Source organism: Acomys minous (assembly GCF_964271855.1).
Source record: "Acomys minous genome assembly, chromosome: 13".
In the NCBI taxonomy this organism is placed as follows: Eukaryota; Metazoa; Chordata; class Mammalia; order Rodentia; family Muridae; genus Acomys; species Acomys minous.
The window spans coordinates 34,807,073-34,820,685 of record NC_140495.1 but is presented as its reverse complement, the minus strand read 5'-3'; the positions used below and the strand labels follow the sequence as shown (position 1 = coordinate 34,820,685).

General features: G+C 37.3%; 1 protein-coding gene across 6 annotated transcripts in view; it reads left to right on the top strand.

The window, feature by feature from the left end:
- Window positions 1–13,613, top strand: part of DOP1A (DOP1 leucine zipper like protein A) — a 95,330-nt gene that overhangs the window by 45,751 nt on the left and 35,966 nt on the right. For 3 of the 6 annotated variants that reach the window (XM_084753457.1, XM_084753456.1, XM_084753460.1), the window contains 7 exons: window positions 668–777; window positions 1,870–1,978; window positions 3,484–3,604; window positions 5,646–5,765; window positions 7,398–7,512; window positions 7,834–7,863; window positions 8,460–8,693. In XM_084753457.1, the coding sequence (XP_084609583.1) occupies window positions 668–777; window positions 1,870–1,978; window positions 3,484–3,604; window positions 5,646–5,765; window positions 7,398–7,512; window positions 7,834–7,863; window positions 8,460–8,693 (839 nt within the window). The remainder of the gene's footprint in view (window positions 1–667; window positions 778–1,869; window positions 1,979–3,483; window positions 3,605–5,645; window positions 5,766–7,397; window positions 7,513–7,833; window positions 7,864–8,459; window positions 8,694–13,613) is intronic. The other 3 variants (XM_084753459.1, XM_084753461.1, XM_084753458.1) reach the window with 2 other exon arrangements.

The following is a 13,613-nucleotide window of genomic DNA, read 5'->3' as shown; positions in this document are numbered from 1 at the left end:
CAAGGACACATGCACTCATCTAGTACACACATACACACACACAGAGTAATAATAATAATAATACTGTTATTATCTTTTAAAGTGATTATACTATTATTATTAAAACAACTCAAGTGGAAGAACTATTAATGATGAAATCCATAAAGTCATGTTCATTTTAACAAGATATTTTTCCTTTTATAAATTGCTATGGTTATACTTAATGTTTGTGTATTAAAAGTAACTAGTTAATAGTCAAAATAATGACAAAATTTTTAAAACTTCAAAGTCACTAAGGAATCTTAAGTAGTAAGTTCCACTGTCTCACAGGTGATACCAGTGTGAGGCACTGTGTATACTGTAGAGCATTACATGCACGTCATCTTTGTATACATGGCTTGTCTGTCCTCACAAGCTCTTACCAGATGACTTACCTTAGATACTATAAATCCTCAGTGCTTTTACTGTAAGATTTGGGATAAAGAAACAAGATAATTCTGGATGGATTCTATAGACTCATCTATTGAATTGGTTTCCCTTTATTAAACTATCTAAAATGGTCTCTCTTGCTGACACTGAATGGGCTACTAATTGGGTAAGTGTTTAGTGCTGTTTTTGAGATATTTTAGAATTTAGTGACAACAGTTCTAAGGCTTCTGTTTTAATTTTGTGATTTATTCCCATGGAGGTTTTGATAACAACGGTGCTATCATAGGACCCAGAAGCACAAGACACAGTAACCCTGAAGAACATGCCACTTACTATTTTACAACCTTTTCAAAAGAATTGTTAGTCCAGGTAATGGCTATTTTCATTATTCTTTGCTTACCTCCTGTTGAAAAAGCCTAAGACAAAGTCCTGCTTTAGTTGAATTCATAACTGAAGAAGTCAAGACAAGACTCTAAACTTCCAAAGAATGGCTGTTACACAGCTATAGCAAAATGGTGATCATAGCTAGGCTCCCACAGGAGGGCAGCTTTGTAGCTATCTGCTCTGTGGACGTTGGATCTTTTCAAAATGTGACCAGGACCCAAATTTCCTATGAAACCTCAGGTCGATGAGGCTTTTGCAGGCTAGATACAGTAAGACTGCAGCTCACCTAGAAATGTTAAAATTATCCATTTATTTCCTATTATATTTATTTAAGATGCCTCAAAATACTCTAACCCAATGTATTAAGAAAACAAATGAAAAAAAAAAAAAAAAGAAAACAAATGATTGCTCAAGCAGTTTTCCTTATTTACTTACTTGATTTTGAAACAGTATCGTGCTGTGTAGCGTAGTTGACTTTGAACTCATGACCCACCTGCCTACTTCAGTTTCTGAAGTACTAGGATTGCAATGTGGACCACCATGCCCAGCGTGAAGCATTTTTAAATGAAGGAAAGTGTACATTGAAATTTAAGTACCTAAGAAGATAATTCCATACCAGATCCCTCAGATATAAGATGGCATCATTGAAATTCATGTCCAAAACAGAAACATCTGTACCTACAACTCCAACACTCAAATTCTCAATACACTTCTCTTGACTCGCCTTTTTCTTTTTTTCCCAATGAAAGTTCGTGATCCAGATTAATGGTATGCATTTGTAGCCCCAGCACTCAGAGGACTGAGGCAGGAGGATGGTGGGTTTGTTGCCAATCCAGTCTTTATAGTGTGGCTTTGTCTCCAAAATATGTAACAAACTAATAATGATAATAATTTAAACATTTTGCTTTCTCCAGATGGATGAGTCTGGCATGTTTCTCCCTGGCATAGAAAGAAGACTTCAGTCAGAATAGCACAGGGGATGTGAATCTGCATTTTAGATGGATATAGTTCAAAATAGTTTTTCTATTAAAGATATTACTAGTTTCTAAGTCACTAGTATGCTTTTCTTTTTTAAAGGCCATGGTGGGGATCTTACAAGTGAACGGATTTGGAGAAGAAAGCACTCTCATGCAGGATCTAAAACCTTTTCGGATTTTGATCAGTTTATTGGATAAACCTGAGCTAGGTAATACATGCTGCTGTCCCAAAACATAAAGTGACATGCTTTTAATGTTGTTTCAGAATAAAAGTAAAGTGAAGACATTGGGGAAATTGCTTTATTTTGAAATGGTTTTAAAATAGAGATTCTCAACAATTTCTTAACTGAAGTCATAGGTGTGCAGCATGCTTTATGTTAGCGTAAGACCTATGCATTACACTGTATAGGCAGCAAAGTCATGTTTTAAAAGATGTCATATCAGTTCCTTTCAGTATTCACTGAAATGGAAACATTTTTATTTGTCATAACTAACTTATAGTTCATACAATTTGAGGGCTGGAACAGAAATATGAGTTATATCTTCCCCTCATAGTCTTGTTGCTGTTGCTTTCTGTAGTTTCTTTCATTGTGTGTTTATTACATATCAAGTTATTGGAAAATTAACTGTGGTACTTAACATAAACTAAGGAAAAGCAATAATCAATTTTTAAAGAAATTTATTTATTTTTATTTCATGTGAATTGGTGTTTTGCCTGCATGCATGTCTGTATGAGGGTGTGAGTTAAACAGTTTTTAAGCTGCTTTATGGGTGCTGAGAATTGAGCCCAGGTAATCTGGAAGAGCAGCCAGTGCTCTTAACCACTGAGCCATCTCCAGCCCCAGGTATGCTCTATTTAAAGTATGTAAAATTTCTAATTATACTCAGATGTTTTGCCACGGATGCTATAACTCACCAACTCTTAAAAGTGAATGAATATTTTAAATATGAGATGGGCAAATTGCATGAAGAATTTCAATGGGCTCATTTTTGAAGTATTCTGTGATAGTGATGAAGCTGAGAAGATTTTTGTTGTTATTTTGGTTTCGTTTCGTTTCGTTTTCTGTGTTTTGTTTTGTTTTTTCCAGACATGGTTTCTTTATGTTATCTTGGCTGTCCTGAACTCGCTTTGTAGACAGGCTGACCTCAAACTCACAACAATCCGCCTGCCTCTGCCTGAGTGCTGGGAGTAAAGGTGTGCGCCACCATGCATGGCAAGAGGATTTTTTTTTTAAAGAGTAGCAGTAACTGTGAAGCAGACAGATTTATCCTACTGAGGTTGAGCATTATTTAGCAAGAGCTCTGATGTGGCAACATCTTTTGGATGGTCATTCTAAGGCTGCACAATGTACCTCACAGAAGTTTCTCCAAATCTTTAAACTATCCTGCAAGTCTGGTGGTGTTCTCCTCATTTGGGATGAGGAAACTAAGACTCAAAAACTAAAGAGCCTTTCCATGACAACGGAGACCTAAGCAAAACAATTTTCCTGGTTCTGTTATATCTACTAATATGACCATATATAAATAGACACTTATCCCATTATTTACTATTAGACCACGTTTCAAAATATAGAGTTCAGCTTAGCTTCTGGGGGTGGGAAATCTCTTCTTAAAAGTGCTTTTTTACAAAGCATGCTTTAATTGGATCATTCTTCAAGACAACATGATTTGCCAATTAAGTTGCTGCCTATAATTTGCTGTATATTAATTTTAGGACCTGTAATTCTAGAAGATGTTCTGATTGAGGTGTTCAGAACATTGTATTCTCAATGCAAAGCAGAATTGGATCTTCAGATGGAACCACCCTTCAGCAAGGACCATGCTCAGTTAAGCAGGTAGATTACTAAAAATTAAGCATAAAATAAAGGAGGCCTCATTTATTAGTGTTTAAGAAATGACTCTAGTATATGAATTAATACAGTGTGATTTTTAGTAATGGTATGGATTTTACAATAAAGTTTATATTACAATAAATAGAATTATCTTCATAGTATAAAGTATCATAATTGTACTCATTATTCAAACAAGCATTTAAACAAGACAGTAATTACCACTTGATTACTTGATTGGTTCTTAATCAGACCAGTTTGGGAAATTAATGTTGAATATTTGGGCTGATGAGATGGATCAGTGGTTTAAGAAAGGCACTTGGCTCCAAGCCTGACTGACTCTCTTGAGTTCTATCCACTAAACATATATGGTAGAAGAAACAAACCAATTTCTTCAAATTATCCTCTAACCTCTGCGTGCTCATTGTGTCACGCCCATGTACACACCCAGCATAAAGGAGCAAATGCAAAAAGTTAAACAGTAAAAACTGATGACAGTTCATGTGACGATAATAGCCCCAGAGAATGTGATTCATAAACTCACCAGAGGCTGGATGTGTCAGTTCATGAGAGCTGGACAAAGTCTTTTTTTGTTTTCTGTGTTAAGCAGATCACTTCTATTCTAGTATTACCTACTACAGTAATAGGACAAAGGTTCCAAGGCTACAATTGTTTTGGGGTTTCTTGTTTTGTTTTACTAATTCTTCTTTTTATTATTGTTCTTTGGTGGTAATTGGGTAATACTCTTAACTTGCCTAAAACATACCTTTATATGTATATAAAGCATATGCATATGATTTCTGATGATATAATTCCCACTTATTTTGTTAGAAAAGTTGATGTTGGTAAATGCATTAATTTATTTGACTCTATACTCCGAGCATTTGTATTATCCTAGGGAGTATATTAGTCCCTGACAGCGGTACTGGCAATGTCTATATAAGACAGTCACTTTAGTTGTAGAAAAGATAGGAGAAAAATAGCTAAGAAATAGGCTGAAGGCTAACCACTTGATGAAATACTGTCATTTCTTCCTGAGAATTTCTGTAACAAGTAAAGTTTATAGTAACTATGCTTTATGATTTCTTCTTTCTTGTTACTGCTAAGATGAGACCTAGAGAGTCTAGCACTGAGCTACAGGCCCAGTGCTTTATTGGTTCTTAAGCTAAATTTTATCATTTGATTAGTCAAAAACTGGTTAGAATTTATCCTTCTAAAGAAAATCCGGACTAGCATAGAAAAGTCAGCAAGATTCTTTAGCAGGAAGGCTATCAAAAGTGGATGACAGCTGGGTGTGGTAGTGCACGCCTTCATTCCAGCACTCTGGGAGGCAGAGGCAGGTGGAGCTCTATGAGACCAGCCTGGTCTACAAGGTGAGTCTAGGACAGCCAAGGCTACACAGAGAAATGTTGTTTCAAAAAAGCCAGAAGAAAAGAAAATAAAACCACAACTCAATTTATATGAGCCAACAACAAAAGATCTTGGTGCCAAATTAACAACTGCACACTTAAAAGAGTCCCCAAGGAAGCTGTGTCGTGGCTCAGGCTTGTAATGATGTCAGTATTTGGCTGTGAGAGGCATAGGCAGGAACACCTCAAGCTCACCTGCAGTACACAGGGCCACAGCCTGTGCCAAAGGAGGCAAAGGGAACCTGTCTTTCCTGGTCTCTTGTGGGTTACTATGCAGAGAGTATATGTCAAACAAATTCTTTTTTGTTGTTGTTGTTTGTTTTGGTTTTTCAAGACAGCATTTCTCATTTATTCCATGTGTGTACATGGGTATGGGCATAGGATTACAGGCTTGTGCCACTGCACCTGGATATTAAACAAATTCTGATTATCATTCTTGTGAATTATGAAAACTCAAGTTCTAAAAAGTAATGTTATGTAAAGTAATAGAGCAGTACTAGATTATGTCACCATTGCAGTCCTCCTCCTAGGCAGTATTCTAGAACTGTGTAGTAATGTGTACTCCCCCAATAACAACTGCACTCAGTTTTGAAAAACATATTAATATATCTAGTTGTTTGGTTTCTTTTCTTTTTTAGTAAATTAAGGGAAAACAAGAAAACAGCCGAGCTGATTAAAACTGCGAATCTTCTCTTTAATTCCTTTGAGCCTTATTATATGTGGGATTACATTGCTCGCTGGTTTGAAGAATGTTGCCGGTAAGTGAACTGCTTCATTCCTTACCGTGTATAACACCTGAAGCTAGTGTTAGCTTTTAAAATGTTTTTCTATGCATTTTACTCCTACTGAAAACTGTTAATTATTTACCTATATTCTAGATTTACTTGTCAATCCAAGATATAAAAATCACTGATTATATAATGCTAGAATTGGAAAGGGGTTTACAGGTGATTATTCACTCAGCAGCAGATGAAAGTGTTCATTTGTCTGGCCTGCAGCAGCCCCGCTGTGCTTGGCTGGGGAGAAGATAGCAGCCTGCATTAGCACACTTGCCAGAAGTCTTCCCACTTATGGATAGGACTGCTCTGTGTTTTCAGAGACTTAGAAGCATCCCATGTTGTCACTGATGAGCAATAAATACTTTACACCTTAGAATAGAAAGCCTGAAACACTGTCTGAAATCCTAGGATGCTAGTGAGGCACAGTGAAATCTGTCTCAACTCTCAACCCAGTTCTTTTGCACCTGAATTAACTTCTGGAGTATGAGGAACATGCAGTCAAAAAGCATACTCAGTCTTGTGCCTAGAGGCATTGCAGACTGTACATGTGTATTACTCTCTGAATAATACAGGGCCTTACTTCTTGTCCAGTTGGCAGATATGGAGCTCCCAGTTGGCAAGCATTGTGCGAGGCGTATTAGAGAGTGCCTGATCTCAGGGGCCCCACAGTGGGGCATGTCAGACATACGCATGTCTGCCCTAGGAATAAATTAAACTTGAAAATGCCTCATAGATTGATGTGTAAGGATAGAGGAATTTTGAGTATCTTTCCCACCTTGCTATACTCTGTGTATTCTATACATATGTCTACCCTCCTGTATTAAATATTCTATATTTACAGCACACATCCATGCTTTTTGAACTAACTGGAACTATTTCTTGAACATGCACTATGCTTTGTGCTGCTGACCCTTCCCTGTGCTGTTCTTTATATATCCTACCTGCGTTGTTTTTCTGAAGTGGCCCTCCACAGGGGTCACTCACCTTACAGTAGCCGTCACTCCCTCCAGCCACTCATCAGAACCAGCTGTCCCCATACTGTCCATTAGTTTTTATTTGATTCTCTTCCTGTTTACATTTTTTGCTGGTCAAGGGCTGTATAGTTGTATCTTGCAACTCCAGGGCAACATTTAGTCAAATAGGTTCTTGGGTCTTATCTTGGATCAGAAAAGATTTCCTGTAAAATGTGATGTTTAATCTCTGACTTTGAAGGAGAGTAACATTCCAGATGTTAGGAGCATATGTTGGTGTAACAGCAACCCAGCAGAGCATATTGTAAACCCAGTGTCTCAGTTTAGAAATCAAAGTTTAAAAAAAAAATCAATTTCTATTAGGAGACACATCCACAGTGACAGCAGTGCAGATCTCAACAAATGTGTTACATCCAGAACACTTGGAATCACAGGGTGGAGGGTACAGGGGCCTCACGTTGAACATTTTCCGTGAAAGCAATGTGGTAGTGCCCTGGAGCAGCAGGGGTGAACATTACTATGTATCCCAATCTTAACCTGGGCCTTGCCTTATTTGTTAAGACGGTGATGCAGTCACATGGCTTCCTATCAGGTGATAGTGTGATTGATAAACTTTTTGTTTTATTGTTTTTCCTTTTAGGAGGACATTACATGCCAGACTTCAGGTTGGGCCTGGAGATAGTAGTGACTCATCTGAGTTACAGCTGACCAATTTCTGCTTACTGGTGGATTTTTTGTTGGATATAGTCTCTTTGGTAAGACTATCTTGGTTTTTTTAAAAAGGGAATTTTAAGAGCATAGTTTACATATTTCACGATAAATACAAATCTCATCATCAGATAAAGATTTTTCCTTTGGCATAGCTCTTTTTCATAACATTTCCCAAGTGTTTTTGTCTTCTTGGCACATACATATAGAATACGTGGAATCTACTTCCTAATTGCATGCTGTGTTTAGTGGGTGGAATTCTGATGCTGCGTTTGTATTTGTTAACAATTCTTTCTGTTACATTAAGACTGCTGGAAATGTTTCCCTTGTGTTTTCTCTCCTCAACTCTTTGCTTTCTCATTGTGAAGCCTACTAGAAGTATGAGGGTGCTGTGTCAGGTATGGCATCCAGCCTGTTTCTATTTTAACTGATTTTAATTCACTTCCACGAAAATCAAATTAATATAGCACATAAAACTGGGGTATTCAATTATATATGCTTGAAATACTTAGATCGAGAATTGGGGGGAGGGGGTATGTGACTATGTGTTTGCCCGTATCTGTGGGTGTGGAGGCCAGAGGTCGACATTGGGTGTCTTCCTTAATCTCTCCCCACCTTATTTTTTAAGACAGGGTCCTTAAAGCTTGCCAACTGGTTGACTATTGAACCTGAGGCATCTGCCTGTCTCTCTGTCCCCTGGCACTGGGATCATAGATACACACTGCCTCACCCAGCTTTAATGTGGGTGCTAGGGATCCGAACTCAGGTCTTCATGCTTGCACAGCAAGCACTTTACCCACTGAACCAGCTCCACAGACCTAGCAACAGAGGTTTATAAGTCATCAGTATTAAATTCCTATGAACTGTTAGTTTAAAGCATGATACCTATAAAACATGAGCAAAAATATAGCCCTATCTATTTGTATAGATTTTTTTAAATGCCTATGACTTTTATATTATACATTAATTTTCTTCAACTTTCTTTTATTTTCAGGAGACTTATATTGAAATCCAGACAGAACACCTACCGCAGTTATTGCTCAGGATGATATCTGCCTTGACAAGCCATCTCCAGACATTGCGCTTGTCTGAACTCACAGATTCTCTGAGGCTCTGCTCAAAGATCCTTAGCAAGGTTCAGCCCCCACTGTTATCTGCCGGCACTGGAGGTGCGGTACAGTTTCCAAGTGGCCAGAACAGTACAGTCAAAGAATGGGAAGACAAAAAGGTAATTTTAGCTGGAGTTCTTGGTATCAGATCAGTTATGTTTTTCAGTGCAGAACAATTTTTGAGTTGTCATTTAAAATATCAGTAATTCTAAGATCATAGTGTTTTTGTTCATTTGTACAGTTTGTCTATGTCAGTACTTTATGGTCGAAGTGAAATACATATGACACCTAATTTTAGAAATTTAAGTTTACTGATTGTCATAATAAAAAGCAGATGACATTGTTTTACTAAGCCCAGTATAACAAATATATTATCATTTCAGTATGTAATATATAAAAAATTAATGTTATGAAAACAAGTGTGGTCCTTCACTTTTTTTTTGTACTGGCTGTAAAATATACTGAACATTTTTGTTTTTAGAACCCATCTTTATACAACTATCAAATTTTTTATCAGGAATTCTTGATCTGTATTGGTTTGTAAAATTTACATATGAAAATTTACAGTCATATCCAAGTTGTTCCAAACATGCTTTATTTGATAATAGCTATGTTACCCTTTTTTATTTTAATTTTTAAAATTGAGTGCCTCAGCCACATAGCTACATTGTAAATCTCCAGTAAACACATAAGGCATTACCTATTGTGTGAGTAACAACCCTATGTATAAATTTTATTTTATTTTTTATTAATTTATTAATTTATGCATATTACATCTCAATTGTTAGCCCATCCCTTGTATCCGCCTCCCACTTCCCCCCTACTCCCCTCCCCTATGACTGTGACTAAGGGGAACCTCCTCCCCCTGTATATGCTCATAGGGTATCAAGGCTCTTCTTGGTGGCCTGTTATCCTTCCTCTGAGTGCCACCAGGCCTCCCCATCAAGGGGACGTGGTCAGAAATGGGGCACCCAAGTTTGTATGAAAGTCAGACCTCCCTCTCCACTCAACGGTGGGGAATGTCCTGTCCATCAGTTAGGTCTGGATAGGGGTTCGAAGTTTACTGCCTATATTTTCCTTGGTTGGTGCCATAGTTTGAGCAGGAAGGATCCCAGGACCCAGATCCACCCATCATAACGTGTATAAATTTTATTGATTCTTTTATTATACCAAATTTTTGGCATAATTTTCTTGAAATATAAAATCTCTTTATTTTCAAGCACAATGCTCAGTATTTTCTTTGTAAAATTGAGTAAAATTACACTCTTCTAGTATATTTACACACATATATTTATAATATCTAAGCTTGTAGTATAATATATAATTTTAATGTCTTGTACTATAACATACTATAATACCAATCAAACCCTTATATAAAAATCAGTGATTTAATTCCTTTCAGACTTACGTTAAAATATCTATAAGGGCCAATAAGATGACTCATTTGTTGTCAAGCCTGATAACCTGAGTCCAGTTCTCAGAATCTACGTGAAAAAGGGAAAGAATTGGCTCCCAAGGGTTAAGCTCTGACCTCCATATATGCACTCATACAAACATATATACACAGTAAATAAATGAAAAAAGTTAAATAATGTGTAAACAAAGATATTCAGTTGAATTTCATGTTAATATAAGTATTTGAAAATTCCTGGAGAATCAAGTCTGTTATTTATTATCATGTGGCTATGTAATTGTCCCTTTTCTTTGGATAACCTGTTTTTCTTCCCTGAAAAATAAAGCTTGAGGAAGTATGTTTCACACCAGCTGTTAACCCTGAAACATTTTTCTTGTTCATAATGCAATGAAATTAGGAACTTTTACTCACTTTAATTATACTTGAGGTTACACTACATAAACTGAAACCATTTTTTCTAATCCCTTCCAACCTGTATGTATAACATATATGTATGTATACTGTATCTGTCTCTACCGTGGGAAGGGAAGTTCTTTCATTGGACCATCCTTACATTGTGCCCTAAGATCTGTTCTTAGAAAAATACCTAAAAGGTGCTTAACAGCTGTTGCAGCTGGATGAGCTGTATGGGAGGTGGAGAAGACATGCCCTTAACGGTTTTCCCAGTAAAATGTTCAGTATGTGAAAATTTTCAGTTAACCTTGAATATACCTCTCATATTCATCCATCTTCCCATTCATCCTTCCTTCCTTCTTTCATGCTCCCAGCTGTGTTTTTCCCCTGAAGTACGATGATACAATCTTAGATACATGAAAACTGATAATAGTTTTAGGCTGAAGCTATTTTTAATATGCCACATTTTTAAAAATATATGTGAAGAGCTTCTACTTTCCTTTTTTAACAATTGTGAGCCTAGTTTGACCCCATGGTACATAGAACTTTTTATAATACCATTGTACTAGGCATCTTCTCAAATGGCCAAAATACCCTTTCTATCTTTAGAGAGAAATTTATCATAAAATAATTTTATAGCCGCATAATGTAGTGTAAACCAGTAAATATTATGCATGTATACAAGTTTTAATTGAATTTATAGATTAAATTCTGTTACCTTAGTGTCATTCTTTGTATTAATACAAAAATACATTTATAGGAATAAGCTGATGATAGTTTTATTATCTGAATAAGTTTGTTTGTAAGAATTAACTCATTTTAAATGATGAATAACCTTTCAAAGAGAAAAATAAGCAGATAAATTTAATCTGCTAGCCCCTTCTAGACTTTGACACCATAATATGAAAAACAGTGCTGTACATAGTAATACTGTGGCCACTAGGAAAAGAAGCAGTTGAACATCACCCTCTCCAAGCTGCTCTGTTAGCTCACTTAGCTTTTCTTCTGCAGCATTGGACAAGCTGATTTCCACCTCCCTGAACTTCAGCTTTCTGTCTTTGAAACATAGAAACTACTTTGTTCCTGTAGTGGATTTTAGGAACTGCCTGTTCAGTCTCTGCCCTTCTCTTCAGTGTAAGAGTCACATTAAGCAAGTGATACACATTTGATTACAGTTGAAGGGATGTATATGTAGTGATTAGAGTAGGGACAAATTGGAGGTAGGAATGTAGGAGAGGAGGTAAGGGGGTGACTCGGCCTACCTGGGGGTCAGTGACTGCTTTCTTGGAGCAGAAATATCTAGTGGAGCCCTAGAGGAATTGGTGGGGTGGATAAGTGTAGGAGAAAGAAAGCACTTGACGTGAAGTCTCTAAGGCAGAGAGGAGCTCCATGCAACCGACATGCAGTTATAAGAGGCAGGCGCCAGGTTAACAGAGCCTTGTTTGCTATACTAAGGCTTTTATTCTTTGTCTTAGGAGCAATGGGAAGACAAAGAAGGGGAAAAAGGCAAGTGCCAAAATAAGATACATGTTTTAGGAACTTACTCTGGCTGCAGTGTGGAGTATGGATCTGAAAAACAAAATTGGATGTGGGGAGACCTGCAGTAGTGCAGGTGAGAGGCGGTGCTCAGTTGGACTAAGAAGATGTGGGGATCTGAAGGCGTGTGTTTAGGAATGAAATGTAAAAGACACTAGTGGTCAGATAGGTAAGGACGATGAGTGGCCACTGCCGTTGTGTGCTTTCTAGCATTAGGTACTGTGTGCAGGTGCTTAGAATATACTGCTACGTAATCCTTCAACTAGCTAAAATGTAGGAATTCCTGTTACAGTAGTCCTTGTTAGAACAGTCTCATTTCCATAATTTAGTTTCCAGTGAGCGCTCAATGGTGGACCTAGTGTGGTACATGGAAAAATCTTAGTAATAATTTATAAGTTCTAAATTGTGTGCTGCTATGTTTACAACATGCTGGAATCGGGCACTGTCCTGTTCAGCATGTAAAACATCCCTTTATCTGTCCACCTCCCTTACTTTAGTTATCAGGTGGACTCTGTGAGCGTGTTCAAACAATCCTTATGAAATAACTATGCTGATACTGCCACAAAGTGCCTACTTGATTCATCTCATGTCTCATCATACTGTCACATCATCTTAAGAAAGATGACTGTGCTCTAAGAGGAGATTTTGGGAGAGTCCACATTCTGGTTAGTCTTACTTGCTTGTTAGAATTGTTGTATATGATTACTGTTGTTAATCTCTCCCTGGGCCTCGTCATGGTTCTGTATATACGAAAGGTCACTTAGGAAGTTTTCAGTACTAACCACAGTGTAGGCACCTATTAGAGGTCCTGGGATATAACCTTTGCAGATAAGGGGACACTGCTGTGGACACATTAGGAACTTGAGGTATGGAGTCTATCAAGTTCATGGCACAAGTTCATAGCTGACTTAGAGCTCACATCCTTCGCTACCAGACTGGTGTGGGTATAAGGCAAGTTGAAAGGGCAAGGGTGGAGAACAGCCAACTGTGACTTCTAGGCGTCCATATTCTTGGTTGTAATGAATGGTGGTGTCATTCACTAAAGCAGGAAACACTAGGTCAAGCCTGGCTTTAAGTAGAAGAGTACTCAGTTCATGTATCCTTAAAGTACTGTATGATCTTAGTCAGGTTATCCTCTGTCACAGTAACCAAACACATTCATAATATGCACAAATGTATTTAAGCAAAACCAGAGAATAGCTGATTCCGCCTCTACTCCAGGAATAGTTGTTTGTATTACCATTGCCTCTTTCTAGATTCTAATGTGTTCCCTCTGGTGCTGCTACCTAATTCGTGATCCGAGCATGATGTCATGGTATGCAATGATACTTGACATACTTTAACAGAGAGTCTCACTCACCTGGCCCTGAACATATCGTCAATTAGATTTTATTTCTAATACTTAAAATGCAAGAATTTTAACCATGTATTCCTCATTCTTTACATTGTTTAGACATTAAGAAAGATTGTTTTATGAAAAAGATAAAATAGTCATTTGAAACAAGGATACAGATCCTAAATATTTGTACATATATTTTTTAAAGATTTATTTATTTATTATTTATACATACGGTATTCTGCCTGCATGTGAGCTTGCATGCCAGAGAGGGCACCAGATCTCAGTATAGATGGCTGTGAGCCACCATGTGGTTGCTAGGAATTGAACTCAGGACCTTTGGAAGAGCAGACAGGACTC